This window comes from Electrophorus electricus, chromosome 14 (genome assembly GCF_041902795.1).
Source record: "Electrophorus electricus isolate QZ-2024a chromosome 14, ASM4190279v1, whole genome shotgun sequence".
NCBI classification, from domain to species: domain Eukaryota; kingdom Metazoa; phylum Chordata; class Actinopteri; order Gymnotiformes; family Gymnotidae; genus Electrophorus; species Electrophorus electricus.
In genome coordinates this window covers 14,429,807-14,457,233 of record NC_137510.1, presented here as the reverse complement: position 1 = coordinate 14,457,233, position 27,427 = coordinate 14,429,807, and the positions used below count along the sequence as shown (strand labels likewise).

General features: G+C 39.9%; 2 protein-coding genes and 1 long non-coding RNA gene across 10 annotated transcripts; 1 reads left to right on the top strand and 2 right to left on the bottom strand.

The window, feature by feature from the left end:
* The first annotated feature begins 9 nt into the window (after positions 1–9).
* ube3d (ubiquitin protein ligase E3D) lies at positions 10–10,477 on the top strand. 4 transcript variants are annotated; one of them, XM_081696519.1, is made up of 10 exons: positions 10–516; positions 2,004–2,203; positions 2,898–2,988; positions 3,174–3,405; positions 3,929–4,001; positions 5,050–5,129; positions 5,376–5,480; positions 5,627–5,793; positions 7,288–7,426; positions 10,337–10,477. In XM_081696519.1, the coding sequence occupies exons 1-10, from the start codon at positions 440–442 to the stop codon at positions 10,355–10,357; spliced, it is 1,185 nt and encodes a 394-aa protein (XP_081552645.1). In that variant the 5' UTR covers positions 10–439; the 3' UTR covers positions 10,358–10,477. The 4 variants fall into 4 exon arrangements, with proteins under 4 accessions (XP_081552645.1, XP_026858730.2, XP_081552644.1 ...); XM_027002929.3 differs by having other exon boundaries at positions 11–516; positions 5,050–5,125; positions 5,372–5,480; XM_081696518.1 differs by having other exon boundaries at positions 11–516; positions 3,926–4,001.
* On the bottom strand, positions 1,227–27,427 carry LOC113572290 (uncharacterized). Of its 5 annotated transcripts, XR_014116949.1 has the most exons (5): positions 26,988–27,427; positions 23,242–23,346; positions 4,564–4,622; positions 4,058–4,087; positions 1,227–1,763 (listed from the first exon to the last, which is right to left on the bottom strand). It is a non-coding gene; the product is annotated as an uncharacterized LOC113572290 (long non-coding RNA). The 5 variants fall into 5 exon arrangements; XR_014116950.1 differs by lacking the exons at positions 1,227–1,763; positions 4,058–4,087; positions 4,564–4,622 and adding exons at positions 18,145–19,916; positions 20,239–22,911; XR_014116947.1 differs by lacking the exons at positions 1,227–1,763; positions 4,058–4,087; positions 4,564–4,622 and adding an exon at positions 15,049–18,120.
* tpbg (trophoblast glycoprotein) lies at positions 23,379–26,993 on the bottom strand. The gene has a single exon (XM_027001713.3). It carries the CDS (start codon positions 26,891–26,893, stop codon positions 25,736–25,738), a length of 1,158 nt encoding a protein of 385 aa, XP_026857514.1. The 5' UTR covers positions 26,894–26,993; the 3' UTR covers positions 23,379–25,735.

Below are 27,427 nucleotides of genomic sequence, written 5' to 3'. Positions count from 1 at the left end.
TATAATTTTTTTATTTTTTTTTTTTCTAGTTTCAGATTCTAAACAGCTGTTTAGAATAAAAGCTGTCGAATGTAATTCTGCATTTTGCTTAAATTCCAGTGGGATGCCTACAGGAGAGAGGAAGTCTCACCAAATGTCTTTACCTTAAAGTTATCTGCTACGCGTGCTTCAGAGAGGTAGATGGAAGTTAGAGAAATGCTGGACTGTTTCTCATTATGTGTGGCTTCATTTAATTGAGCTTTAATGTAAGCTAATAAATATCAATAATTAATCAATATGTCCAAAATACAACAATCGATTATTTTTATTCATCTTGACGCACCAATCCCCTGGATGGCAGTAAAGGTCCTCACCGATGAATCGCCAATAGCTCAACTACAGAAAAAAAACCAACATGCACTCTGTTTGAAGTGTTTGGTTTACTGGCTTTCATGTAGAAATGGAGGGTACAGAGAAACAAGACCTAATATTTCTCGAGTTGAGGCAACGGTTGCAAAGCGGCCTTTTGATTATACGGCAAGTCTTGTGCTTATTTGTAGCCGATTATAGACCATATGTTCGCTAACTTAGCTAGCTAGCTAGCTACCATGTAGCTGTGTATAGTTTTCAGTGTGTCGTGGACAAGTAACTGACGTAGCTGTCCTACAGTCCGCTCTCCAAAACTGCGAATACGTGTGTGTAATGTGGATTTCAAGCAAAATATGTTAGCTAATTGAACTGCTTTTTTGGGAGTAGCTAGTTACATAAGCCCAAAACAATTTGATACCTAGGATAGCTACCTAGATTTATAACGACTACTATTACTTTCGTACTTGGCATTCAAGCAAACATTTAGATGGCATCCGTATGATGCTGCCTTCAAGTCATCCTACTTAGTTGTTCGGAGATCGTAGCTAGTTACGGCATGGTATGCGTTCAAGTGGTTTTTGGCCGGGGGGGAATGGACGCCATGAGAGAATTCATTTTCTCTGTATTTTGGTTTTATTTTTGTGCACAATATGTATGTATGTTTGAACTGTTAACATGTAAAACTACTGCCAATAAGATTAAAACCTTTACCGTCTATTGTAAGAGTAGCATCCATACTGGCATCCGACATGACGTTTTCTTACTCATACTGACTAGTAAATAAGACGTTGTGGTGGCGTTTATGTGCGCTGATCTCGTAAATACTTCCGACACGATTTGAAGGCAGCATAAGCTTGAACGGTTGTTTCCTAGTTTTTCCATGTCTTGCTAATCAGTTACGACACTATAACTAGATTACATCTTTTATGTACACAAATCTTGTAAATAAACAGTAATATCAATTCTCATTTTTAAAAAAAGCCTAGTTAGGGTTGATTTCCATGTCCATAAACCTCTTACTTGCGGTGTTTCTTTTCACCAGTAGGTGGTGGTGTTTGTTAGGCTTATGACTAAATATTTCTAGTTGTATGTAATGGAATGTATGTAATACTATTTGCTAGGGCATCACTTTGTTCTGGGAGATGATGCACTTTGGTAGCATAATCACATATTCCGGTATAACATTCACGTGCTTAACATTCTAGAGAACCCTTCTTGACAAAAATGGTTAATGGTAGAATATCAGCACTGACATCAGGCTGGTGATATTTGACTGTTTTAGTTTTTATTGTCTCCACATGGACATAAACGGTGACTGTGCCACTTAGTGTTCTGTGGTCCTCCTGGTGTTCCTCCGGCTGCACTGCTGTCCTTAAAGCTGCCAGTTCAGCAGCACACAACGTATGAGAGGTGGGCTGAGGAAACATGGTAGAGGAGAGCATTGATGAATATCCTCCATGTTCTCTTTTCACCTGAAGAGGGAACCATCCCTGCAGTGTGGGGATAAAACAATGGCCACACTAATTTTTCCGGGCACCATGCGTTGTAGGTTTTCAGTGTGTTTTAGACTATTGTTATGCATCTAGTGTGCACAATCTTTATTGGGTTTTTAAAAGTAGTCAGTAGTTATTGCCCCCGTGTTGTTGTTTTTTCAGGAGTGACGCCTTTGAGGACAAAGCTGAGGTAAATGTGACGAGCAGAGACTCAGCCATAGAAATCCATGTACCTGATGGGGGTTATCTGGTGAAGCTGAAACCAGGGGTCAGTCTAGTGGAGGGCTCATGGCATAAGAGTCAGCAGCTCAATGCTGACGGGTTGCATGTCAGATTGCATTTGAGGGTGGACCAGCCTTCAGGTACGTGCTTTCACAATTCACAGTATAAATTGTATCCCCTCAACTTTGCTCTTGCAGTAGACTGTACACAGTAATGAATACAGAAGCTCTTGCAGGCCAATGTCATTAAGCATGACTTTGTATCAGAGCCAGGTGAAGCTCATTTGATTTGCTTGATGAATTTGTGTAATGAATACAGACTAGCCCTGGGTCTGCTCCACACATCATCACACTCCACAAATTAGCTGAGGTTAATGATGCACATGGAATGCTCCACTCACTTGACCTTTGGCTCCGAGCCAGAGCATCACTTGTTACAGAAGTAGCGATGCTGAGCTATATATTGTCTATATCACTTCCTGCTCTTCAAGTCTCAGAACTAGACATGGATACAACCTTCTTTGACCTTGATAGTATCGGAGGCTTTTCCCCAGTAACACATATGTTTGGTTGTTTGATTCTGTAATATAGCTAATTGGGTTCTTAATTTATATTTATATGATGATGTCCGTCATGCTGTCACTGACATGATCACACTGTTTTCTAGGATCAGAGAGAGCCCTTTTGTTGCAAATGTCTAATTTAAAAATGAATGAAAAGCTCTCTCAGTAAGGCTACTAACTGAAAGCTATCCTAGCAGGTTGCAAAGTTTTTCTTCTGTGTCTTGTCGAGTAGAGGGTTATGTTTATTGTTTTGCTGTGCTTGCTCTTGCCAGAGGCTTTAGACAGTGCGACTGTATGCCTGAAGGCACTGGAGAAGTATCATTTCCTGTGCCAGTCCTGTGGGGCCATACTGGTGAAAGAAAAGTGAGGAGCAGCTTCATTTGTTCAACCCCAGCTCGGGGATCAAGTTGATGTACCCAACTCTAGTTGATGAATGAATAAATCAATGAATTTGTGTGTGTAAAGTTATCTCAAAAGTATTTGGCTCTATTACATAACTCAGTGTGTTGGTTAAGAAGTGTGTGACTGCATTTGCTTCTATTTTTCAGGGTTTTCAGGCGAGTTCTTCCCCTACCAAATGGGAACTGGAATGCCTTAGTGGATGACTGGTGCTGTCACCCTGATCCTTTTGCCAACAAAAAACTTCTCCCTCAAGAAGAGGACTGTTTAGTTGGTGACACCTACTTCCTCTTGACACGGGACAGCAGCTGTGACAATAGCCTAACACAACAAATCGACTCCTCCTGTGTAAACCTGGACACTAGTCAGTATTCAGTAAAGGTATGTCTCCTCTCCTGCACTTGACATTGGTTTTAAGTTAGCACAGCTGTGAACAGCCTATAGTGCATCTATTTCCAACTAAAACTATGGCACATCACCTACACTCAAAGTGAGACAGAAGCGTAGCCCCACGTCAGAGGAATTATACGCGGTCACTTGCTGAGTCATCATTTTCGTATAAAAGAACACTGTGCTCCATCCACACTGCCTCTGGGCTAATAAGGGTGGGTAGGTAGAACTCATCCTTGTTTAGGAAGCGCACAAGTGGAGGGGGCTTGGTAGCTTTTCTACAAGGCTCCAGCTTGAACTCGTCCTTCAGGACCAGAGATCTCCGCAGGCTAGCTGGGACTGCTCCTGCTGCAGAGCAGAGATGGAGGGGCACTTCACTTCAAACGCACGTTTCATCCCTCACTGAACTAAATGCTTCTCCTCTGCTTGCTGATTTCTGTTTGGTGTGTTTTGAAATCTGGCTGTGCTTTCAGATCATCTGTCTATTTTGGTATGTGTCTGTTTTTCACAGCAGACAGCTGGCTGCAAGAATGTGGTGGTTTTTTGTAAGATGTGCTCCGCAGTGCTGGGAGAAGCAGTAACGTCAGGTAGGACTGTGGAAAGAGATGGATCCCAACATTAAAGCTGCCGTGATGGTACACACCTGCTGGATGCCCCTCAGTCCGTTTTCCATCTAAATACAATAAGCAAAGCTGGAAATATAATCATGCTCCTTACTGTTGTTCTGTTTGCTTGTACTTGTACTCAAACTTGTATTAACATTTTTAGGTAGTTGGTCATAAATAAATAATTTTACAAATCTATATTAGGATTACTAGAAACTACACTTCTTAACAAAATGTTTTGTTGTATATATTGTTGTATTTACAAAATGCACTGAGCAACTTTGAACTGAGTTTAATTTTCTTTGGCAATAGAAATCTAAAGCTCAGATATCTAAATGCTGCCAAGAAGAATAAACAATTAGACAAAAGTAACATTAAAATACAAATGGTAACATGTAATATTTGATGACTAAGAATGGTCATTTGTTTGGTTTATATTTACCACTGGCACTTTAATTAATACAGTTAATTCTTGCAGAAATGTGAACACTTAGTTATGTATGCAAAAGCACAGGTGCTCTCTGGGTGTTCTTTATTTAGTTACCTGTGCTTTCGCTGCACTGTCCATTTGATTGCTGTCTTCCACATTATGGTTAGGTGCTCCTAGAAGGGGCAGAATTTTCAAAGATTGCTATGAAAAATAATTACTTCACAGTATTAGGTTTCAAACGTGGAGCTGAGAAGTTAAAATCTACAGTAAAAATTTCTTTGAAGCTGAACATTGCTCTTGGCTTGACATGGCAAGCTCAAATGCAATGTAAAAAAAACCCCAAAACAAACAAAACACTTAACTTCTGTACATCAGATATGGAGCCTTTCTAGATTGAACCATGTTTCTATACTGTGATTGGATCAGAGCTGTAGATGAGTCTCACCTCATCTAATTTGGACTGCGTACCCTTTCATCAGTCCTCCTTCCTATTTTGCCTACAATGGCAGAAATTCACCAACTGATGTCTTAAGATTGAATTGTGTTCAAACCTGTGTGGGAATATTCACTGCCAAATATTCTTTTGTGATTTTGTTACAGAAGTGTTAAAATTCTATATAACTGAAGTGGTGATAAAACAAAGTGAAGAGAGAGAGTTTACTGTACCACAGCATAGGCAAGTACTTAAAGCTTGCTGTCTAAAATTGTTAGTCATACAGAGTTGTGAATACGTTTGTGTTTTATCTTGTTGGCTAACTTCGGTGCAAAGCATCTGTTCTCTTTTGAGATTATTGTATTTTGCACATGGTCTCTGACAAAGTAAGCATAATAGGCCTTTTTTTTTTTTTTTGGTTTTCTTTTGACTTGCTATCCTCCTAACGTAAGTTGATGGCTAAGTAAATCTGTGCGTTTTGTGATTTAGACAGCAATTCTTGGAGAGAGCACTTACTTCCAGACTTCTTGAACTGTCATCTGCGCAAAGCATATTTCGTTTTTCCATCCAGACTCCAGATTGCAAATCTGTAATCATGGTAAGAATTCCAACCTCCTAAGATGGATGCAGATCTTGTTACTCTGCATGTTTCCTTGCATTAATGTTTCCTTTGCACACATTTTTTGGCACATGTCTACATGATTTCATGGGTAAATGTAAGATAATGTGGCTTTTTATCACCAGCTCTGGCTTCTGAATACGGATACTCTGATTGCTTCATTCTCTGAGAAAGTCACCAGCAGTAATGGTCTCATCTCCAGTGACCGTCATCTTGATGAGCATCAATCATGCCAGGCAGCTAGTGCAGTCAAAGTCCTTTACCTCGCCTGCAATCGTGCCGAGCACCAGGAGTGAGTCATAAATTTCCAGCTTTCACTTTTGCTCCCATCCAGCCCTTTGATTACAGTGTGTAACAACTCATCTAATCCATTTACTCCACCATGCCACCTGACTCTATCCCTCTGTCGGCTTCCTGTTTTGATTAGATTACTTGTATAAAAAGTTTTGTTTCTGTAAGTATTCACGCTGTTCATGGTGACGTATCTTTAGCTATCTCGTGGCTCTTTCAATATTTGTTGCCTTACTGTTCTTATATTGCAAGTGAAGTTTTTTGCCAGTTATCAATGCCTTTAGAACATGGGCTGAGGGTAAGATGTTTCTAAACTGTGCTGCAAAGTATTTTGGCAAGTAGGCATATATGTGATGCATTTAGTTCAGTGCCTAGATCACATGCACACACTTGTGCCTGTACTTGTAGACACCCACGGCTTGCTACCCAGAAACACTCTGTCTGAGGACTGCACTGCAGGTGATTCCTGCAACATGCTGATGCTTCGCCACCACACGGGGAGCTGGTGGGCGTGCGCGCCCAGCCCCTTTGTCTCTCAGACACCAGCGGGTCATTATGACTCCAGCTCGAATCAGTTCTGAGAATTCTCTGCTTTGCAGGGGGAGCTTCTGCCTCTGTTGCTCACAGAATCGCTAATGATACAAGCTGCAGGGGCCCGTTTCTGGGCTGGTCATGTGATGTCTGGTGGACGCTCTGTGTTCTGTTTTCCGTTTACTCGTGACATGCACACTGAAGCTGCCTGTGTATTAATAGAATCTTCAAGTCCATCACATTTTACTTGTCACGTGGTTTTATTATGTTGTCTGTTTTCCAGTAGAGCTTTTCCTCAATTTATTACATTTATAAAATTAACAGTGATGGCAGAGTGTCAGTGAGCACTTGTTCTATTATGTGCTCTGCAGAATCCTCTGGGCAGAAGGCAGACTTATTCTGGTCTAGGAGGAGAAAGATTCAGATTGACGATGGGGAAACTATTGTACAAAGATAGTGATCCAAAGACCATGCTGCTCTCACTGGATCACAGTAGGGTCACAGTGCTGAGGTCATGTGACTGACTGACTAATAAACTGACATATATAAAAGATTGACTATAACGCACTGCTACTCCTGAGGTGTGTATACAAGAATGACAAACGTGCCTGTTGAAGCCTTTGCTGGTGCTGTTGTTTTGCACAGAGCCTCACTAGCAAGTTTGCTCTAGGAGCAGAGTTTTGCATTTCCCGCAGAACTACAGCACAGATGGCTAAATGTCACTGAAATGTCCTGGATAGATCATTGCCATAATGTGTGGCAGGACATCAGTCTCTCTGTTCCTCTCCCAGTGCCGCATCTTCATTCTGTGTTCAGCATTCTCCACTGACAAATTGCTGTGACATGATTAAAAATGTAATGTTTCAAACTGTCAGATTAATATAATTTATGTCTTACTCACTCGCTCTCTCTTTCTCTGTATATCTTGTTCACTTGTGCTCTCTCTCTCTCTCTCTCTCTCTAGGGCTGTTGATGCCTGGGAGAAGGATATCAGTGTCCATCCGTTAGCTCTTCCTTGGAGCACATGTGATGAGCTGCTACAGCTGCTGAGCTCCTGCACGAGCACACTGCCCCCTTCACTGAGCTCAATGAACTCCTACCAGGTCAGAGGTCATCTCTGAAAACAGTAACCTCATAGCTCTGGGAAGGACCTATTCAGAATTTTTTTTCATACTGGTTGTATGCTGCGGGTTTATATTGCATTCAAAATGTTTTCTTATCTTGTTGCATTTGTAGTTAACAAACGTGGGTCGGCGGTAATCAACAGTGTATTTACCTTTCACTGCAACTGACAGTTTATGATGGTAATTGTCAGCCCTCAGTTTAGAAGCCTTGCATAACCATCAGCCCACTTACCTACAATAAGAGTGCTGTGCATTTGAATAGCAAAGAGAAGAATTCTGCTGCCTGACACTTAAAAACTCTTAGGTGATGAGATCTAACATGCCTTTTAAGAAGACGTACACACACTGAGAGAGAGGTACGTAGCCCATTAACTGGCTATCCAGAACAAATCCCTTGGTACTAGTGTTTATTAGTGGATGTGCTGCCAAGCCTTCCTGGAAGGCTCCTAATCAGTGACAGAAGTCTTTGTCTTTTGGTTTGTCTTCACCCGTACGCACTAGGAGGTCTCCTGGCTTGAGCAGGAGGAAGCCATAAAGCTGGCGTGCAGATGCTGTTATGTCCAAATGTGTTATGAAGGGGGGGAAAAAAATTCTGTAATTTTCCTCTGGTGCAGAGAGGCACATCATCTTTGGCATATAAAGCAGTCATTTTAGCACTGCCTACTGTGATGCTACAAGCCCTGGCAGCTATTAGAATTCGAAATTGGTGCTGAACCAACCTGTGAAATGTTCATTTGCATGGACGGGTTTTGTTTTGCTGCAAACAGGCTGCAGGACTAAAGCTGTGGCACTTCCAGGGGATGGGATCACAGTTATACTCTGTCCACCTCCAAAAGGGCAGGAAAGAACACAGTGCTGCCAAAGAGGTGAAGCAGCATCAGAGAACACAGCCGCAAGCAGAACACTCGGCTGGGTGTGCACAGTTTAACAGTTGCATCTGGAGCTGGCGGTGAGGGTAGCGTTGGACAGAGGGCCAAGGTAATTAGATGATTGAGATCAGATACAGTTACAGGAGATGGAGCTGTGTACTCAGTCTGCCGCCAGCCCCGATGAGTACGAGTCGTGCCGTAAGCATTAATAGTGGCAGCAGTGATGCAATGAAGCTGTCCATCTGCTGAATGGGGCAAGAGAGAAGTGTGGGTGAGGGAAGGAGCCTCTGTGAGAGGAAGCTCTTCTGTTGGAAGAAGTCCTTACATTCTGCATTCACAACACACTGGCCATTACCCTGTATGAAAGGACCTTGGCTAATATACTGAGTAGTACTTACGCCAGAAAATGGCATTTCTGTCGCCATGAATACAGATTGAATACAAATACAAATTTTTGTTTATCAGCACTTGAACTGCAGAAGCTGTGAGCAAAAAGGCCTGCCACTGAAATAAAAGGGAACTTGGTGATATGTCAGCTCTTCTGAAAACTAGCTATTTTAACACACACAGCGTAACTTCCCTCATTAGCATTCTCAGTGTGGGCTTATTTGGACAGTTGCCTCCTTCACTTCCATGCCATAGCTGGTTCTACAGTCCTAATGTCTACATATCAGCAAAAGTTCTTCCCTTCCTCTCAGCAAGCTACGACGACTTTGGTCATGCGTCAGACGTTCTGCTTCTCTCACTGAGAGTTGTCACCAAGTTTGGTGGGTTCTGATAAGGAAATACCAGGGCAGACGCATCAGAAGGCAGACGCATCAGAAGCTCTTGCTTTTCCAAGGTCTCCAGCCACCCCCCATTTAAACATGGTCCTGTTTGGATCTACAGGTTATTGTTGGCCATGGAGCAATGGTATTTGAAAATGCTTACCAGTATGTTCATTAATATTAATTCATAGTTTCCACAGCTATAAGTACCATGTGTCAAAACCCACCATAGCTGCTTGTAGGGTTTTACTGTAATTCTCCAGGGCTTTGAGATGAAGATGATAAATTCTGATTTATCTTTTTTGGATGGGCTGCAGAGGTTGTATTATATGCATGGATTATCGTCCTTGTAAAGTAAATTGGGCTTTGACTGGCATGCTCCAGGGAGTGATCCTTGAGCTCCGGTTACCCCTCATCCATCCTAGTGAGCAGCCTCTGCATGAGTTTACCTTGCTTAATGTGCTTTCTTGCTGCTTGCCAAGTCATGATGTCCTAGTGTGCCAGCACCTGTTTTGGTTTTTATTGATTTACTTTTTGTTGAATGTGAATTTTAATACCAATAACAGAACTTGGGCATTTATCACTTTAAAGAGTACACAGTAGTTCAGTTTTGGCCACCTGTTTTCCAAAGAATCCAAAAAAAATTTTGTTCTGTATAAATCTTTATTTTAAAGAAAGATACACTGACAATTTTATACACATGCAATTGTAGTGGTCTTAATGATTATGCAGAGCTGTTGGAGTGCAAAAAAGGCTTCACAAAAAAATAGCTATTTATGCAGTTTTAAAACAATGTGCTCTGGTTCCATAAACTTATGTTTTATTGCAATATGTGCTTGTACAATAGACTATAATTTTTCAGAGCTCTATCATACTAGTTAATAAACGAAACCACTTTGCTATTAGTTAACTGGTTAAAATGGTTAATATACTTTCATCTCCAGATGTTCTTTCTGTTGACTTACCCATGTAAAGCAATCTCATGTAACTCCTAATTAAGTAATAACAGAAATGTTCCTGATTTAAGGAACTGCTGTTCAGGCTATTGTATTGTTTGGAGTGTAATAGTATGTAGAAGTTGGAAGAGAGGAAATGCCGACACTGATGTCCTTTTTGCAGAGCACAGATGCCACAGATTTGTGAAACAGGCTGCAGGCTTAAGCAAAGGGACTCCTGCCTTCCAGCTTTCCTCTGAAATGGTGCTGCTTTCTATGTGCTAATGATGTGTGGATGTATTCTTCATCTCTGTCTAGGTGGCATATTTGAAAAGATGACCTCAGGAGAAGATACGACTCTGAGCAGGATCTATCCAGCAGTAATCACAAGACATTTCTGAAATGCTTTTGGATAACTACACCTGGGATGTACATGATAAAGTTAATCTTAACAACAAATGGCTTTGATGCGTTACTTTATTGTGCCTTTTTAGCTTGTTTTGGCAGGAAAATAATGTACCAGTATGCTGGTAGAACATCCAGCCTTGGTGTTTGATTGTTCAAGTGGTTTGTGTGTGGCTGGTTCAGCTGTTACACAGCACTTCCAAGCAGCCCTACAAAGTGCATCTCTGGGAATTCACACTGAATCCTCATTTTGCATGCTTGCAGGAGTAAAAGCTCTTGTGTTTCCTGAGGGCTTGCACAAGCAGAGGTTATGACCATTCCAGCACTGATCCACTGTACTAGATACACTTCTGATTGTTTCACTATCTTGAATCCTGTTAAAGTAGTTTTAATGTCATACTGGTTAAATGGAGATAGACCCAGACAGGTTGCTTTTTTGAAACCTGTATGTGGTGCCATGGGATGCTCTTTGCCTATAAATGATCTCAAATCACTTCCTCTATATTTCATTTAAATACTCCACTTTTTAAATATTCAAATAAATAAAATATTCAGCCCTAAAAGGGCTATAAAAAAGCACAGTGTGTTCAGACAGCACTAGAATGTCTGCATACGGGTAGCATTTGCTGTAATTATAGTGTGTTATATGCAGTTCCTGTGACAACTGAGAATACAGTTTTACCTTTTGGATGTGTTAGATGCAAGTTATTTTTGGATTAATTGATTAATTAGCCATCCTGTCTCCAGTGTTAAAGTAGAGGAGACTCCTTGAAAAGTTTCCTAGATTAAATTCTTCTAGCATTTAAAAGCTTTAAGATGTTTGAATTTTTGGTCAGTCTGCAAGCAGGTTTTTTGACATTTTGACTTTTTTGTTATGACTGTTCTTAAAGAAAAAATTACTCCTCTTAGATGTTTTAAAAATGTCCAGTATAGCATGATCGTACGTCTCTCAACTGTAGCAGAGTCACGAATGACCGTTTTCTGTTCTTGTTTACACCAACCACTTTGCTACCCTTCTTATTCTTGAGATGACTGTGGCACAAACAAATGTGGAGGCTGTCTAAAAGTGAAAATGATTCAGTATTGACACACACAAAGCTATTTTTACAGCCATGCAACACTTGATTGTATCCCATGGTGGCTGCTGATTAGCTTAGACTGGACATATGCTAATAAGGACTGTCCTGATTTGAGTGGGCAGTTGTGGGACGTGTCTAGGGTTGCTAATTGCATGGTTGATCTGATGATCACTTACAAATTCGTTTGGCTCATAAATGGATGAAGATAGGTAGAGTACCCTAAACCAATACTGCAGGTACTTTTACTTCAATAAAATGTAGAAGTAGCCTTCAATAAAAACATTGTGTAGGAGTAAAAATAATAATTGTTTTGTTTTGGGTGATACTTATGATACTTTTAGTGTAAAATAAAATGGTGAACTAAAAAACAATAGGCATGTCCAATAGCAACGTAGCTTAGGTTCTGTAACCAACAATTATATTTAACACAATAACTCCTTCTTTAATGGTTCTCAAAGAAATTAGTTCAAACTCGCCTGCAGAGGATTTGATAACAGCTTCATGGGTTGCTCATTAGCCAATAGACCACAAAAGCACATCACAAGTGGGGTCTGCTAACTTCTTTCTTCCCTCAAGCATTTTTGTCTCAAGAAGGATTTGAAAAATAATAAAATAAGGAAAGAGCTATTAGAAAAGGCCTGGCTGAAGTAGACTGTACTTTAAGTGCTTCTGCCTGTACCTAATGCAGAGGAGAATGCTGTTTGCCAATGGCTTCCACTCCATCAAGGCTTTGGTGCCTGTCTGTGGAGGTGCTGCTTTGGTGTGCTGTGGGGACACTGGCTGTTTGCTTCCACCATGTAACGGAGTTAGCTGTGCTCTCCTCACACTGTTTCACAGATAGCACATGTGGCTTTGACAAATGACACCCCTGAGCCAAAGTTAATACCTCCAGGAAATTGCCTGGTCAGGACTCTTGTTTTCTGTTCCTTTTTTTGTGCCTCTTCATATAATCTGGACCTTCTTTCCCATTACCTATACAGCAAATATATCCACAAACAGAAAACCAAGTGCCATAATGATGATGAATATTTTTTGGATACATGTATGATTTTGTAGCGTTTATGCATTATGTCCATATAAAATGATACATTCCATGTTAATCTCCACACTGCTTCTACTTAAGATTCTTTTCATCTCTGCTGATCATGCACAGTGCTGTACATCCAATGTTAATTTGGCACTACACAAAATGCAAGAAAAGAATGTCCTGAGATAACATGCACTGTTCTCCTGTAGAGCTGACACCTACAAAAACCTGTCCTTTCTACAAACATTCTGACGTTCCCCAAAAGCTCATTTCATTTGGTTTACTTCGGCGGGGGTTGCAAGCTATATTGCCCTCTTTATTCTGTATTTACCATCAATACAGTCTCACAGCTAGGAGGAAGATGAGAATGAGATTTTCCCAAGCATGTTTCTCCTAACCATTTTCAGTCATTGGAACAAACAACATCTTGCATCATTTTCTAATTTGGGATCTATTTTCTGAATTGTCCATAGGACAGTATCAACTTTGACAAGCCCCTCTCCAAGCCACCATATAATGCTCCTCTGTTTATAAACACTTCCCCTGGCAAAGGCCAGCCCTCCACATCCTAGCCTTTGCCACTTGAAAACTGCCTGTTAAGGAGTCTGTGAATAACATCAGCCTCTACACCCTCCTATTAATGCATCACACTCCCTGTCAGTGTAGAACTCACTCATTCTCTCTCTCTCTCTCTCTCTCTCTCTCTCTCTCTCTCTCTCTCTCTCTCTCTCTCTCTCTCTCTCTCTCTCTCTCTCTGACAGCAATCACTCCCAGCTGATTCCCTTGTGTCTCATTAGTGTGGCTAGTTGCCTTCACGTGTTTGTGACAGTGCACCTGCAAAAATGCCAAGTCTAGAGGCAAGGTCTACACTGTGTGGCAGTGCACCCACAGGCTCAGCAGTTTGAACGCAAACAGTAAGCCCAGGGTGAACAGAGATCTGAACACTTTTTTTTTTCAAAATGGAAATAATGTAACATGTTTCTAATGCAAACTGTGCACAATTAAAATGTAGTTGTGGAATGTTAAGACATGTTGGTGAAATGTCTGTATGGGCATTTAAAGATCTCTCCAGATAAATAGGAAATTTCAACTAAAATAACTTTACATCAACCTTATGATTGCATGGATGCTAAATCCAAGAGGCTTAGTGTCAATGATGCAAAGAGATACCTGAAAACGAAATGAGGCACAATAGAATATAGCCATTATAAGGATATTTTTCTGTTTAGCCCAGAGGCAAGAGAAAAGGTCTAATCACCTTTACAGAAAGTGATTACTGCAGGGGAAAGGTAATTTAAGTCCTAAATCAATTTTTTTTCTATGTACAGTTGCCACAATAACTAAGACTTTTACCAAGACATTTGAATTTCATGAATGCTTATGTCCTTATTTTGTTTTTTGTTTTTTTAGAACAGAGCCAAGCTACCGGGAGAGGTGCAGTGCACGAGCAAGCTCTGTAATTTTACTGGTAGCACTTGCTGTCAGCCTGACAGAGGTGTCAGCAGAATTAAATGACAAGCTGCCTTGAACCCTCCTTTTTGGAGGGGGACAGTTAATGATAGAGAGACAGTGAAGCAGGAGAGCAATCTGTTAGGATCCACACAGCCGAGATGAATAGCCCAGTTTGATCTGGCCCACGTCAGCACCACCGGTCCCCATATCTCCCTCCCTTCAGCAGCTGGACTCGCTTCCTGCCCATCCTGAGGCTCCGACAAAGAATGAATAAGCATCATGGTGAAAATGTACGTGCCACCCATATGCACAGAGTCAGAGGTGTTTTCATCAGGTGTTATACATAAAGGGAACGTAGGGGGTTTCAGGGAAAATGGGTTGTTGTCCTGTCACATCTCTTAGATTGCACATTAACAGTCTTACATTGGGCAGATATGCTTTTTACATGATTGATATGTGGTTTATATACCCTAAGTATATAAATGTATGCTTTATCAGTACCATAGTTAAAAACAAACCAGTAAATACTCAGTGAATGTTGACAAAGAAACCAAGTGAAGAGGGATATTGTGTGTGTCTGGGTTACAGAGCTTGTGGGCATGGGAGCAATATCTTATTCATTTGATTAGTTCATGAGAGCTGGAAACAAAATGAAATAACATCCAGCAGATCTTCCCATAGGGCAGCCTCTTCTGTCTGTCTGTCTGTCTGTCTGTCTGCTCTCTCTCTCTCTCTCTCTCTCTCTCTCTCTCTCTCTCTCTCTCTCTCTCTCTATGGGTTTTGCAGCATACAAATTTGAGCATATTCATTATTATCATATTTCTTTTCTTTTGAGATTGCAGTTCTAAAGTAGGAAAGGTGCGCCTCACAGGCAGAGCTCTGTAATTCTGCCTCCCCCAACGCTTTGCTCTGCAGTGCTGATATCACAATGCGTATTGACAGTCAGGAGGTTGGTCTTGGTGGCAGTGTTCTCTGGAAACTATCAGGAAAATGAGAGCATCACAGGGGCAACATTTGGCAAAGTCATTTTCATGTTCATGTTCATTTCAAAGAGCATGTGAGAAAGCCTTTTGTTCTTTTATTTACCTCCCTCCTTCCCAATGCTAAAACTATGTGCTATGCAAACTCTTTTGGAAAATTTCCTCAAGTCATCATGGGTACATACTTGCTGTCCTCATCTGCTAATAGTTTTTTTTTTTTTTTCATTTGTCCCTGAGAGACTACCACAATTTCACAAAAATTAATAGAAGTAGCTGTTGCATGGAAGAAAAAAAAAAAAAAGATTTGTGAAATCATTCATACTTCTGGAATCTGAACGCAATTAACTTATTGTTTCTTCTGTCACACCTGTCAGTGAAATTGAATGCAATAACTATGTTATTTTGTTTCCAAAGCACTTTTCGGGGGGGCAAAAAAAAATTTTCTCATGTACTTCAAGCCAAGTAACTGGTAAAAATTAGCATTAGACAAGATGATTGTTTCTTGTATCCCAACTACTAAAGAACATCTGCTTAACAATCTATTAAAAACATACTAACAACAGGAAAGAGAGAAAGACACCAGCCTTTCTGAATAATTATTAGACCCGTTTCTGAGCTACATTGGTGTCTTTCATCTCTTTAAATTAAAATGTTCCCCAGAGAAAACTGCTAATGTGAGTAGCCTTACCTTAGCGTCACACAGTCCTCAGCACATAAACTGCAACACAAGGGCTTTTTCTTTCCTTTCCATGCAAGTGGAATATTTTTGACTAAAATCCTGATACCAAGAGTAGATTAATGAAGTAAATCACAGATATATCATCCTGAAACATTGTACAGTATACCCCATACCCCTTGCAGCTTTTCAGTGGGAAGAGATTTGTGTTTGCTGGTGTTACTGAGCTGGCGCTTGGCGGCAGCTGCTTCACTCTCCCCACCAGTTTGGCCTCACATTTCTCCGCCCAGAGCGCTGCCATGCATGCCAGCCCAGAGCATGCCACCCGAGCTGAGGCACGGGCTGTGCAGATGACAACCTCTCACTGTGAATGCTAATTTCAGTGGGAAGCTGGTAGGGCTCACTGAGTACTTCACTTTGTGTCAAATGTGTTTATGCAATTATTCTTTCATTAATGTTAGCAGTAAAAAAAAAAAAAAGTAAAAACACTAAGTTAAATCTGGTCTTAATTTGGCATGTTAGTATAGTGTTGGTGAGGGGATGTCTATGCTTCTAACTACCTTGGATAAAATATATTTTCTTACCAATTCAACAAAGAAAATATGTCTGAGACTTTTCTTTAGAGTGGTGGTAAAGCCATACTGCTAGTGAAGTCACTGTTCTCCGTACTGACCAGCTTCCCAGATACCCTGTTGAGGCTGCTATGGTGTTGAGCAGAAGTTGTTTGACTTTTTCATTCCAGCCAAATGAGGCATTGAACAGCCAATGCACCGGCTGTATCCATCTCTTCTCTCGCCCTCTTCCTCATTCATTCCAAGCCTGTGCTGTCTCACACTCTCTCCATCTCCTACATCTCTTAATTAAGTGGCTTACCTGCCACCTGTGGCATGAGGCTTCCTTTCAGAGCTTGATATTTCTAAGAATTTATGTCAGATCTTTGCTGCAAACTAAACTCTTAAACAGAACATGGTGGAATTACATGTGCTACAGAAGAACATCGATCCACAATTAAAATAATCAACTTGAGTGTGTGGCCTTTTTGGAGAACATTGTGTGGTTTTCTTTCACTTGCCATGTGTAGAGTACTTCTACCTTCAGCATGCAGCAGAGGGAATACCTTCATGCACTTAATAATAATTGGGTCCTCTAGGCACCCCATGTTACATTTTGTTCAGTGACTTGTGGATATTTCTGTGCAGATATCTGTAGATATTTGTGGCCTGTGCTTACATGAAAACGACTGCGCTCAGCATTTACTTCAAGTCTGAAGGACAGTACATGAAATTGTGTGCATCCAGGCACACAGTAGTAACATTTGTGCATCCCCACATTCCTAACACACATCAGTGACCAAAAATAACCATCACCATGCAAGAAAACTCTAACATTCAGAAACCCATGAGGTTTTTGCATCAGGGTCTTATTCTTACTTTAAAAATGGTGGTAACAGAAGACGTTTTATGAAAAGATCAAAAAGACATTAATCCCCTTAGTTTTTTCAGGAATGATCTTTTATCAGGTGTTACTGCTAATTGGATCACTAGCCCTATAAAAGAATGCTGTGTTAACATACTTCTCAAACTAGAATCTGACCCTTCAAAGCCCTTAGCTGTGAGAAAACACAAAGGCTTATGGAACGGGTGACTCACCACACATATAAATGGGCTTTTATCAAAATAATCTCCACCGATCTGAGTGACAGCGTAACCAGAGAAGGCGTAATAGGTTTGAGCATGGGCTGGATGATGGTAAGTGTTTCAGTTCAGTGCAATACATCTGATCTCTCTACTTCCCTCTCAGGTTACTACATCACTTTACCAATATTACATTTCATGGGACAGACCGGGCCTGTATATGTCTCCACTGGGTTACATTCTAAATGTCTGCTAGACTGCACCCTGGCCATGGAAAATTAGACCATGGCATATTAGGAGTGGAAACTGACAGACTTTTTTTAAGCAGAGGCACACTTGACAGTACAAGGCTGTGATTGTAACCAGAGAGATGAATAGTAATATTTGTAAAGGCATTCATGTTGCATGGGGCTGTAAGCTAACCATGACTCATCCACTAATTCAAATGCATACTGTAGGGATTTGAAGATTCACAAGCTGGCCCTGGCACTTCCATAGTACAAAGACAATCACGTTTAACACTCTCTCAAACAGATATCATGGTCTTAACACTAGTCTTCTCTATGATACTAACCCATAGTCAACATCCTGAGATATGATTCACACTAGGCTAATATAACTAGGTAAATAGGTAAAACATTTCAATGGAATACTGTTGTTAATACATGTGACAACTAATTTTGTATTTGAGCAAAATAAAATAATATACTGCATACGTGAGTAGGAATTTTCTGTGAGAAAGGACAATAAAAAAAAGTTTGTGGTGTTTGAAGAAAATTTTGTAACAGAAAATGTAAAATATGCCCTATTGGAGCTGTTCTTTGTCCACAGGAATCCTCATGTGGCAATCTAGGAACAAAGAGAACATGCTGATGCAGAGAAACCTCTTTAGAACACAGGTGTGTCATTAATAGGCTGTGAACACTTAAGGCTAGTGCAAATCTCTTCCCAGCAACACATGATGTCGCTCAACAAGTGCGAAGCAATTAGCAAGTCATGTTCATAATTTGTTCTTATAAAATAAAGTTATTAGTTATGCCAGAGCTGGCATGCTCATTACCCAGCCCATTGCATTCTGTTATTCTTCCTCAGAAGTGGGTGCCCCCTAAAAGCATTCTAACTAGAATTTGATACCTCCCAGCTTTGTGCATCATTTTAACACCCTCTAGATTACTGACATGGGATTTCACTACTAAAGCCCTGTACAGTGCATTAGAAATCCTTGTTTACATGTACTTTCTAGTACTCTAGTTTCAGTGAGTATTTTAGTTTATAGATCTTTTTCTCCACTGTTAACATAATTCACTAATAATAGTTTATACCCTTACAAAGTAGAAAAACAAGTAATTAATATTAGTTTACAGCCTAGCTGTAAATGATCAGAGTAATAGAAGGCAAATAATTCATTCTATATATCCCCTCTGTACACATAGTGTATGTATATAAAAGGCATTAAAGCAAGTCAGATATAAGGACACACTGATCTAATCCTGGGGGGCATCAGTCACATTGCCTCTTCAAGGTTCATTGCACATTTTAATATGAAGAAAAGACATATCTTAAAAATAAGTTTCCCTCTCTTTGGCCTTGGAGCGCCTCTGCTGTGTGCACATAAGATCATCCTACTTCTGCATAGGCTGAGTAGCTGCAAGAGTGAGGTCATTATCCTGATATGCTCCACTGATCTACATCACATTACCAAAGGTTTGGTAACACTTGCATTTCTGATGCTCCAGGAACAAGCCCCACACAATGACAACTACTCTTTGTGTGCAAGTGCAGCATAGCCAGAGCAAACAGTTGGGTTCAACGCTGATTTAGTCATTGGTACACAATGAAGAAAAACTGATTGCAATTACCACCTCACAATCATGTATTTGGTAAATATAAATATTTTTGGCTCTTGTTCTAAATTTGTGTAAATTTACATTGTGTCATTGAGTTAATGGTGATTAAGCAAAAGAACATTTTGCAATAAGAGTTTGCACTAATCTCAAATCATTAAAATAATTGCAATTGCATTTTTTACTTGTTTGGGAAAGAAAAGGTGATGGTTCGGTAAATTCATAGCGTGGTCTCTGTTTCTAGGAAAAAGGTTTTATTACAATAAAATTGTAGCATAACAGTAAAGGATGAATATTTGTGTACATGGTCTCAGATATAACCATCAATTTAAAAAAGTTAATGTCTTTTCTTGGGGTAATATTGGTATCAGATAGCTTATTAGTTGGCAGTTGATCTAAATTTTTTAAAAAGTTCAATTTCATCTTTAATTGTATGACCTACAATCACATTTTGCTGGAACATTTGGAAAAGTACAACTATATCTGTTCCAGTGTTGGAAGTGAGATCAAAGGTGGGCAGGTCATGAGGATTTCACACCCTTCACACCATGTCACACAACCTGTTTGAGTTAGATCAGGCCTCACATGCCAGTTAGGCACTGTTTCCAAGCTGGGAAGATCAGATATTAGCATCACAAAGTCTCCTACCTCTGCAAGGGAAATTGGAGCATTTGTATAGTTTTTCACTTTTTCACAGGACCAGATGTGCTTTGCAGTCACAGTAATATCTTTAAGATAATGAGGCATGAAATTGACTCTGGTTTCTCCCTGACCCATGTCTCCTGCTTCCATTGCTCATGTCTGTAATGAAGAACAGCACGGAACAAAGCAGAATATGCTAACTTGCACATAACAGAGAACAGAAGAGAAATACTCAACTGTCAGCACTGAACGCATAATGATATATGACACTCTAGCAGCTCACTTAGTCACCCTACTTCTCTTTACATCTTATATGAATACTATTTACTGTACCTGTTAAGAGAGAGTGGAAAAAACTAAATAACTGGCTGATTATCAATTTTAGCATATATCTATGGCTTCTAATTTTGCAGTACAATTTACTGGGCAATTCTGTGTAACACCACTACTAGAAATGGCAAGAGATATGACCATATGTTACCTCAATTGTATAAAAACCTTGAAAAAGGTCTCCTAACACCCTCCTGGTCAAGATCAACTTCCCTCGTAGTCTGTCTGTTATCTTTGATGGCAGAGTCATTTATCTGACAGGGACAGTGAGATGGATGAACAGTCCTCTTTCCATGAGCTTACAGTTAAAGTGGTGGCCAGTGCTCATGGTTTAGCTGTCTTACACCACTTCTGAGCATCAGTCACAGCATAGACAAGCTGGATTCTTACTTAGTCCACAGCCAAGCAGTCCCGTGACGTCAGTTAGATCAGATTCAAGAGAGAACTGCTGTGTCACAAAGACAAGGTTGTGGTTACCAGACTCCTCCATCTATGTCAACCTTGACAAGACTCGCTTAAAGCAAGATCGATTTGTTTCAGCACCATCAGTTAGGAGTTATTGCATGAGTGAATGGGGGCTGAAGAGGAAAGCAGTAATATATGTCTCTCCCTAAGCATACTGTGCACTTTTCAAGTCACCTCTAAAAGTTATTAGAATTTCATTTTTCAGTCTTGTCTGCAGTGGTTATTTGACATGAAAAGTAAACAGTGGCATTGTTTTCAGCACCAAAGTATATCTGAACTACTTTAAATAATCTAACCAAAATATCAAGTTATCTACAGCTCAATTAGAGATGGAACTCCTCTGTAACATACTCCTCCTTTAAAGATGAACGTTGTGGTGAGCCAGGGTTTGTGGTATTCAAAAACTGGATTTGGAAGAATAAGTAAATAAATAACACCTGGGGTCATAGAAGTGCATTATGATAAATCTTACATTTTTGGTATCTGAAAGTGACTGTGATCTGTATAAATGAGGCTCAGTGCTCGTTCCCACTGCAGGCATTCTCCAATTTCCTGCTAGTTTATTCCCAAGAGGCCAGCTGAGGCCAGGAAAGTGCCCCAGCAGAAGTGGCATTGCTCTCACCTCACATTTGTCTTCATTTCTCAGGATGCTTGTGTAATCCAGCACAGTGGGGAACAAAGAAACAGCACACTAATATGTTGCATCATAAATCCAAATTAGGCTAAACGAGTCTCTCCTGTAGTGAGAATCACAATACCGATACACCTGCATGATAAGGATATGTTCTAATGCTAGTTCATGAATGGCATGAACCTTTGCCCAATTGCAAATAATAATCGTAATAATAATAACAATAATTCCAAGATGATTCCAATAATTCCAATAAGAATAATGACATGTCTACCCCATACCTTAGATTCAGTGAGCTATGTACCATTTTGCCCGAATCATTTTAGCAGTCTCTTTCAGGTGTGCTTCTGTCTCTGCTTGTGTGTGGTGGTTTTGCCATGAGATTTCAGGGCCTCACAGAGGGAGTAATGCAAATCACTGGTGACCTAATAACATAGCACGCATTGCCACAATCCCTTACTACCAGGAAAGTGTCCGAAGAATAAGACGTGGTTTCCAAAAACCAGAGACAGGGAGTAGTAAACGAACATAGACTTTTGTGTGAGGGACTAGTAAATGAACATAGACTTGTTTTGTAGTGCTCCTATCTAGTTCTGAAAAAAACCTAAATGTGTGCCTCAGTATGATGCCTTCAGTCTATTGTACAGTCTTACATTTGGTTAAGAGAACCTAAGGTAAATCAGAGAATGGCATTAGTGTGAATAACTGCAACTTACTGCCAGTGAGAGTGAATGGACTGTTACTGTATTCTGTTATTCTACAGTATTTTGTGTGAGATAATCTCTGTTTAGAGCTATTATCATTCCTGAATTATATTTTTATAAATGAATTATGATAATAGCATGAGTAATTTTGCACCAGTGCAGCTCTATAAACGGCTATGTAAAATAATTACTTGAAAGAGTCCATTTGTTTGATTGAATGTACAATACATTTGAAACTATTTAGTCTATTTAGTCCATTTTAATAGGCACTATAAGGACAGTAAGGCCTCTACTGAGAAAACACCCCTTTCTTCTCCAGCACTCCCACACAGGCCTTTATTGTTCACCCCCTAATTACACCTGCTCAACCAGGCATGGCTGAGGTACGCTGCTCAAACTCGTTAATAAAAGTCTACCATGTGCTGCCTGCTGCACAGCAAGTGCACGAGGTCGAGATCGTCACCATGGAAACGTAAGATAGTGAGCACCTGTTCTTCCCTATAGAGAGAGAAGCCCAAGCCCTCCTCTCTGGGGAGGGTGTGGCAGGTCCTCAGGGTGTCATCAGCCGCTCCATTACGCTGAACACAAGGAGCCTTTTTTTATACAAACATGAACCTCTGCTCTGATAGCTGACTTTGTTCTGTTAGTAAACCAGCAACAAACATTACAGATGAATATGGGAAGAAAGTATCAGTAAACATTAAAAAGAAAAAGCATGGTAAATAAAAAGTCTTCAAATAATACATACTCGAAAAGATAAAGAGCTTGCCGTGAGCTTCTACGTATGATCTTACTTGCCATTATCTTAGTGAACATGGCTCCTGGGATGAGCTTCAAAGGTGCATGTTTCTACAAGCTATGAAGGTAACTACATCTGCAGGCTGAGCAAGCAGTCAGATCTCCACACAACACGTTTGGCTGGAACAAGCAGAGGCATCAACACGCCAGACAGATTGTGTTACTCTTCCTTTCCCATCCTCCAGTTTCACCAACCTTACAGGAGATCTGAGACACCTGTCAACCGCTAAAAACACAAATGTGATAAAGAGGCCCCATTCACTGGATGAACTACCGTTGATCACAGGTCTCGGTTCAGCTTGTTGTGACTGAAGCAACGTGCCAGCCAGGGCTGCAACAGTCTGGTACTCATTTTTAAAACAAACAATTTCATGTGTGAAAATAAAGATCAAACCACTTTTCATTTTGTCCCAACCTGACATCTAGTACCAACAATGTCAAAATAGTCTGGTAGACAAAAAGACACAGGAATGCTTCATCAGGTATTAATTATTACTGAGCACTAACAAAGAATGAATTGTTATCTTTAGTTAAGTGCATCACAAAAACATTTCACCTCAGCATAGGGATTGTTTGGGTAGCGTGGTACGCAGATCAAGCAGAATGCAGCCAATGTGTGCTCCTCTCTTTGGGTGGTCTGTACCATTAGTGACATGACTCCCTAGATAAAGAGCACATATTAAGCACATATTACACTTCACTCAAGTTAAAACATAGAAAGAAAAACATTGGAACTGATGCACAGGTTAAAAATAACTAATTGTTAATCTGGTTGGATGGCTAAATAGGAAGAATGCATCAGTAATCATCATTTAAGTATGCACTTCAAAATAACAAAAATAAAACTAAACAATAAGTCAGTCAATCCATGACCACTGAACAAAGGTGAATATAAAAATGGACAACTGCAATAATTAAAAGTGAATATTATTACAACCACTGAAAAAATACAAACCTATGCACACATTGTAACATGTTCCAAGTTTTAAGAGAGTAAAACTGAAGCACTGACAAGCACGTGTTAAGACATGTATACTTATTAATTTTTTGTCATCTTGCATTCAGTACAATTAGAAACATCCTTGCATTGCATTCAACGCTGTTCCAAAATATCTTCTGGACAAGGACAGATGAACCTCTGTAATGAGGTTTTGATTCATGCAGCACTGCACAATATCTAAACATGAGACATCAGCAGACATAATACAGCAGGAGGTGTGCATGATCGGTGCCCCCAGCAGAACCCATTAATGTCCTATTTGATACAGCACACTGCATATTGGGACATAAGCTTGTGGAAACTACACAAGTTTGGGGCCAATACACTTTCACTACAAAGATTTCAGCACATTGAATTTATATCCCTCTTTTTATTCTCTTTTCCATACATTTATAATATGAAACACATGCCCATTTTTACTTCCCATGTAAGCTATACAGTACATGAATTCTGTTTGAAAGAACTGAAAAGAAAGTGTTATTTCAGTGTATCCTCAGTGTTCCTACATGATGAATATAAAGGATTTTGTGTACTACCAAATTACACAAAAGTAAGTTTGTGCTACCTTTGTTCTGTCCAAGCATGTAGCTGTTTTTTTTTTTAGCCTACAGAAGTTTTAGTATTCTATTAAGAGCCTATAATTTGCAAAGACATTTTAGAACTAGTGTGGTAATGCCTAAAATAAAATTACTGGATTGAATATTTTACATTTCCATGCTCATTTATATTTACAATTAAAAAGTAAATATCTAGAAATAGACAGATTTGAGTACAATAAATTATTGATTTTTATTCTACTACTTTCAAATTACTGCTTCAATACCTGAAAAAAACATGGAATAAAAGCACTGCAAGTGATACATTTGTTCAGAAAAATGTGTTTGGAACTGATGGCAAAAAAGCATCCAATTGTAAAGGAATTGAATACAGTGGAAATAAGAGGAACATTTTTGCCCTCATGTGCATGATCAAAGCCCTAGAGTACTGTTTCCGTAATACCTGTTCATATATAAAACCCTAACCAAAATCCACTTCTGGACCTGGAATGCTTTGAAATGGTGCTGAAAGTATGTGCAGTAGTTTGAAATGAAAAGCCAGTAAATACCAGTTATTAAGTCTATTTCAGGAAAGAGCTCTAGTTCCATTGTATCTAACTATTCTATTAATGTCCAATGTTTATTCTGATATCATGTCTTACAAAATTATAGGTCTTTTATCTGCAGTCACATTGGAACTTGCTATTAGAATATACTGCTATAATATATACTATACAGTGTACTGTATACTGTACAAGGGTGATCTTTAAATATGATTTTTAAAACAAAACAAAAAAAAACACATTCCCATAGATGTCTATAATATTCTAACATATGACACAGGAATGACATTGGAATGTTTGAGTGTACGTGTATTTGTGTGTACATCTGTATTCATGCCAAATCCCTGTTCTGTTCGGGAGGCTTGGAGTTCAAAGCGCTGGAGTGAAGAAAGGGATCAATGCAGAACCTTTTCATCCAACAGAATCTATTCATAAGAAAAGCTGATCCATGGAAAAAAAAAAAAAAGTGAATTCAAAAATGGGCTACTCTTATAAATGTGGATGTTTGAATATTATGACTATTGAAAAAGTACAAAAACAAAATGCAATCATGATAACATTTTGTAAATTTTAAGAGAGTAAAAAGCAAAGCAGTAGCAAGTATATGCCATGTATAATTGTTCATTTCAGTTGTCTTGCAGTTGTCAGAATTAGAGCTACTTGCATCACATTCCTCACTGTCCCAAAATACCTTATGGAGAAGGACTGAAACCTCTATAACGTTTTTGATTCATGCAGCATTGCAAAACATCTAAACATGTCAGAACACATCAGCAGACATAAGACAGCGGGAGGCATGCATGACTGGTCCACACAAGCAGAAGCCAGTTAATCTCTTATGTGGCATGGCACACTGCATACTGGGGCACAAGCTTGTAGAAAGTACGCAAATCTAGAGCTGAGTCATTGTGCAAGTCACTTTTCTCATTTCCAATCAACCCCCGCATCTCATTACACATCTGAGTTGAGGCTGAGGTTGGCCAGACGTGGATCCGAATTGATCTCATACCTGTAATGGTAGCCCTCCATGTGGTCCCTGCATGCATCACGTATATTATACATCCATCTCTTAATGCCCTTTCTGTTGAGGTAAAGGACTAGCAGAAATATAACCCCAATGAGGGCCAACACCATACCCAGAAAGACATATGAGGTCTCCAAAACACTCTTCATGTCTCTGGAATAAATACACTGCAGCTCTTCATCTTTCAGCTTCAAGAGCTGGGTGTTTCTTAGTTCTGTAGGCTCAGCACACGTCAAGTTCATTTTGTCCGCAACCAGGTCAGATCTTTGCAACCATATCACCATGTCTCCAAGGTTACAGTCGCAATGCCATGGGTTTCCTGCAAGGTACAGCCGAAGACCAGGTATTTGGTCAAAGTCTGCTAAAGTTCCATTGAGCAGCCTTTTTAGAGCATTGTCCCGCAGGTCCAAATAATTTAGTGCTCGACTCCTGAATGTACCACTCTTAATCAAAACTATTGAGTTATTCCTCAAATCCACAGTGGTGAGGTTTAACAAGCTGTTAAATATGCTATCTGGAAGGAACAACAGGCCATTGTTGGACAATATAAGATGGGAAAGTTCAGGAACACTTTTGTTTAAAAGGTCTGAAACAACATCAACATAAGAGGCATTGTACAAAGATCTACTAAGGTTTAAGACCTGAAGCATACTGTGATCAGGAAAGGCATCAGGACTAAAATTCAGGATTTTATTGTTACTCAGATCAAGTAAATGGAGACTTGGCAAGTTGTTAAACACCCCAGGGTCCACTTGCTCTATTCGGTTTCCAGAAAGATACAGGTTTGTCAGCTGTTCAAGGCGAACGGGGAAAGACTCCTCAGATAGACTGAAAATATTGTTTCCATTGAGCAAAAGTGTCGTAATGTTCAGAGTAAGAGGTTGGGGAATCGATATTAAGTTCTGACTAACGCATTCTACTGTGGTTGTTGTGCAGCCACATTTATCAGGACATTCCACAGATGAGGTTGTGCCAAAGCACGCAAGAAAGAGAACCACACACGAAGTAAAGATGTGGCGGTTCGCATTTTTTCCCTTAATTACCAGTAAACGCAGCGAGCCGACTTCACGCATTTTTGAACACATCGGAAACAGTAAATCAAGGTAACTGAAAAGTACAGATACTACGAAACAACGTTACAAGCGTTTGCCCCAATTAAAAGACGTCTTAAATGGATACCTTTTTATGTTTTTCGGAGAACACCTTCATTCCTTCCACTTGTCTGTACACTTTTGTCTTACGTAGCTACGGACTGAAGCAAAACCAAAGGCAACATGCAGATGACATCAGATGGACCTGTTTGATCGGTCTCAGATTCACATGCCCACAGTTATTCTCTTCGTTGTCGAGTTCTAACACTGACAGTGTTGCTTCTTGTTCATCAGTTCAAGCTTTTAAATCAGTTTTTCGTTGAATCAGTTCAAAAGTTAAATATGATCTCGCGCCTTATTCGTACCAACAATTATAGCCAGCCTGCAAACTCTTCAGATTTAAAACTTTTAGAAACGGTGATATACATCCAAAAACTTTTTATTTTTGTCATATCCCTAATGTATTCCGTATTCTTATCAGATGGGTTTACGTGAGCGCCTTGGGCACAGAGACTTCATGAGTTACAT